The sequence below is a fragment of the Limulus polyphemus genome, unplaced genomic scaffold, assembly GCF_000517525.1.
Source record: "Limulus polyphemus unplaced genomic scaffold, Limulus_polyphemus-2.1.2 Scaffold134, whole genome shotgun sequence".
NCBI classification, from domain to species: domain Eukaryota; kingdom Metazoa; phylum Arthropoda; class Merostomata; order Xiphosura; family Limulidae; genus Limulus; species Limulus polyphemus.
In genome coordinates this window covers 499,990-504,140 of record NW_013665744.1, presented here as the reverse complement: position 1 = coordinate 504,140, position 4,151 = coordinate 499,990, and the positions used below count along the sequence as shown (strand labels likewise).

Sequence of the window (4,151 nt, the reverse complement as noted above, 5' to 3'; positions counted from 1 at the left end):
CGTTTCGAAAGTTTCCCGCCTTTCGTCTTCAGGTCTCTGAAGGTGGAAGACTTTCGAAACGTCGTCCTCTACGTTTGTAGGTTTTTACAACAGGCAGTTGCTGTCCATTTGAAACTTAGATTCAGAATAGAACTTATGGATTGCTTTGTAGAAGCTCAACTCAAGTGATGAAAATTACAAAAGATATATATATATATATTTTAGTGGCTATTTAATTAGAAGTCCAATGTTTTACACATGAATCTGGTAACAATAGAGAAGACACTTCAACTTCACTAGGGTTTTAATAATTCTCTTAACTAGCTAGGTTGTTTTGGGGAGAAAATAATTATAAACACTGTTGTTAAACGTATCAATATAAATAAACGTCAATATATGTGTTTTTGTATCTATTCCTTATACGTTTCCACATTACTTGATCAATCAGCACCAAACTTGACACAGTGATACAGAATGACATGAGAAAGGTCATATGTGCATGTGTGGACAGGGGGGGGGGGCAGATCCCCCATCTAATTTCATATCAATCGGCACCAAACTTGACACGGTGATACAGGATGACACGAGGAAGGTCATGTGGGAAAGTTGGACCCCCATGTAATTTCATATTTAATTTTGGAAAAAACTATCAAATCAGCACAAGTCGACACAGTGATACAGGCTGACATAAGGAAGGTCATGAGGGGGGTTGGACCCCCATCTAATTTCGTATTGATAAAATTATTGAAAACAGTATGTCTTTCTTTTTAGTATTGGTACCTTTATGTATTTTTATTGCATTTTAATGTTTATTATGTTAAAAAAAAATAATAGAAGTACAATTTCCTATCATTTGTTACAAACGAGATTTTAGTTCATTCGTCCAAAGGACGGGTACTCCAGCTACTATTGAATAAATCTAAGCATACAAGAGGTCATTACCATAAAATGTTTTATAAAAGTGGATTATTTTACTACTTGAATTAAAATAGGGGAAGTCTGAAAGCTTGTTTACTTAATGTAAATCTTCAAGCAAATTTTTATTACTACAGGCAGTTGCGATAAACACGTATTGCAATGCTATATTGATAACAAAAAAAGGACAACTATTAGTTTGTTGATATACTGTAGAATTACAAGTTACCGCTTTTAATTTAGTTTTCGTCAGTTGCAAGGTGAATTTCACGTTATAAGGCAAATTTTTATTATACGACAAAAGATCCCCGAGATGATGCTTCAAATGTTGTGTACTTTTTTATCCAGCATACATAAATATATTTTTTATAATAGTTAACAGTTTAAATAAAGTAGTACGTTTTAATCTAAACGTTAATACTAATATTCGAAAGAAAAAAAGAACAGAGTATTTAGTTGAACTTGCAAAACATTTTACAAACAACACGACTGAACTTGTAACTTCTAAGTCAACAATATAATTCTGAGGCAAGAAGTAAGGAAAAACTTCGTACATTGTCACAAAATCTATTTAATAATAGTTTAAGTTCAAAATCTCTGATTAATTATCAAATGAACCGTGATTTTTGTGTACATGTGGTGTGCGCCATCTATGATTTCATTTTGGTATAACTTCAGTAATACCGAACGGTTCCGCGGATAATTTAGGAATTATTCGGTTCATTTAATGTCATTATTTCATGCGATTTAGGTGAAAAAAAAATAGATTACAGAATATATTTACCAACCCAAGTAACATTATCTGTCACATTTTAAAATATACAAAATCATGAAATATTTCCGCAATATCGCCATAGCAACGAAAGGTGGCATCAGTTAAACAACTCGAAGAGGCCTACGCCTTCATTCTGAGTTCTTCGTATGGATAACTCAAATATCAAAACAAATAGGCGTAGGTTTTGTCACTAGACGCTGTTTGGTTTGTCATATTAATCTACAACACTTATGAACTCTAACAAAGTTTCAAGAAATATGCAAGCTAAAGCTCTACGTTCTCGAGTTTCTGTTTATCCCTCGGTTTATTTTTAATTGCTACCAGAAGAGAAGATTATAATTCAAGACGGAGCAGTTGTTGGCTGTAGATAGAACATCAGATCAGTTGACATAGTGAAAGAGGCAATTTATATATGGCCATAGTTACCGAGAAAAATACCTCAACGCAACTCAGCATCAGTCATTTTCTGTCACTATGACAATAACGTTACAATTAACTCTGACGGTGAAGGAGCTGGCATCATGCACAAACAAGCTCAAAAGACAATTCCACTAAATGACAGATAAAAGGGTACGTAAAATATAAACAAAAGATGAAGGAATATCATCTCATAAGATTAAAAATGTATTTGATAATCCATTTTTGTTTGCTTATTTAATTGACTAATTAATCTGTCCATTACATATAGAGCCAAAACTAATTAGCAATTGATAGTCAAAAACATAGACAATGAATTTCGTTCATTGAAGTTTGTTTTACTCTTCAATCAAACATTTTATAGTAAGTCTACCCAATCTTAAGTTCAACATAAAAAGAAACATACCAAAAAAAGGAACACAGAGGTTAAAATTGTATAAAATAGGAAAATAATCTTCAATATTCACAACAAATCATTTATTCAAATAAATCTATCGTTACGATTTTTTTTGTTTCATGCAATCTTTGAAAATGACCTACAGTAAGAAAAAAAATCCTTTTCAAAAAATTAGTTTGTTAAAACAAGTGTATGGTTACGCAACACTGATAGAAACACTTACAACGTCAATGAGTTGAGATAACTTGAGGTCCATTCTCACTGTAAGGGTATCTGAATTGTTACTGACGGGCCGAACAAGACGGTTGTAGCCGCTCATTAAGTCGTCGTACAATCTCTTAGCATCAGGGTTTCCTGTAGCAGGAGTTGATGCTGTTATCAGCAGCCATAATGTAAGGAAGACGACCACGAAAATTTTGAGTTGGATTGGCATGATGCTATAATAATGTATTGTTATCCGGATTTTATGCGCAATTGCATGCAAGTATGGCTAGAATAATAGGCTCTTGGATAGAGACGCTAAAACACCAAAAATTGTACCCCTTTATATTTGCACAAAATCACCACAGTTCTGGAATCTCCGTTTCGTGCGCTTGATCGATAGGAGAAATAGCTGCGGCGGCCGGCTAATACGCCCTCTAACGGGAGAATGACAGCTCTGTTTTGCAAATTCTTTCGACTTGGATGGATGTCTGAGAAAAGTGACATCTATGAATAATTCATATGTTTCTTTTAAGCTACGATAACTCAATAAGTGTCTTGATAATGGATTCATTTATTGCCGCGTAAACTTTTATACTATCATGTATTTTATGGAATTTAATATTATTAAAAATTCGACAAATAAAGCGTAATCATGGCGAAAATTACGATCCTTATCACATTTTAGATCAAATACAAAGTTAAATAAAAAAAAAATTAATGTAAGGTAAAATTTCTGATCAAAAAGAAAACGCGTGTTGCTCTTTATGTGGTGTGACATTAATTTCAAGTAACTCAGAAACAACTATTTCCTGATTAAAATTTATTCAACTTTTTTTCGAGAATATGATAATGCTTTGTTCTAACGATGAAACAATCACAGAGCACAGTCTTTTTATTGATTAGAAAAGACCTTGTCGCTTTGGAACTGAACAAGAGTCTCTATTTGGTATTTTTATGTAACTCTCTGAACCATGATATAGGAAACGAGCGATTCACAGTAGATGTACTTATTAGCTTACACCATCAGCGAGAGTCCCTTCCTTTTCTTTTTTGAATAATTAGCTTGTACAGTCAGCTACTTCAAACTGTTCTAGATTAATCGGTTTTATACTTGTTTTCAAGATGGCAGCGTAATAGATGCGTTTTAAAACAGGCAAACGTCACGTAAAACAAACACAATGAAGTGTTTGCTTCTCTTGTTCGTTTTCTGTTTTTTTCTTTGCTTGAAACGATAACATTTTGTTTGTTTTTTTATAAACTGCATACGAAATACCGAACCTCATCAGTTAACAATAGTTTAAAAATAGATAGAAGGAAAAAAAAGATTTGTTAAATGAATAAAAGAAACGTACCTATGTATAAATGATGTAATGGTTAAAAAAATAACAATCTCATATATTAATGAGAAAATAACTTAAAGAAAAAATTGTATTTCAAAATACATCTGTATAATTTCTGTAATTC

The 4,151-nt window shown here is 32.5% G+C and overlaps 1 protein-coding gene across 1 annotated transcript in view; it reads right to left on the bottom strand.

The window, feature by feature from the left end:
• LOC106473802 (acetylcholine receptor subunit alpha-like 1) overlaps positions 1-3,088 on the bottom strand; it is a 16,350-nt gene extending 13,262 nt beyond the window's left edge. Inside the window, exon 1 of the mRNA XM_013934480.2 lies at positions 2,707-3,088. Coding sequence (XP_013789934.2) covers positions 2,707-2,916 — 210 coding nt within the window. The 5' untranslated portion in view covers positions 2,917-3,088. The remainder of the gene's footprint in view (positions 1-2,706) is intronic.
• Positions 3,089-4,151: the final 1,063 nt, after the last annotated feature.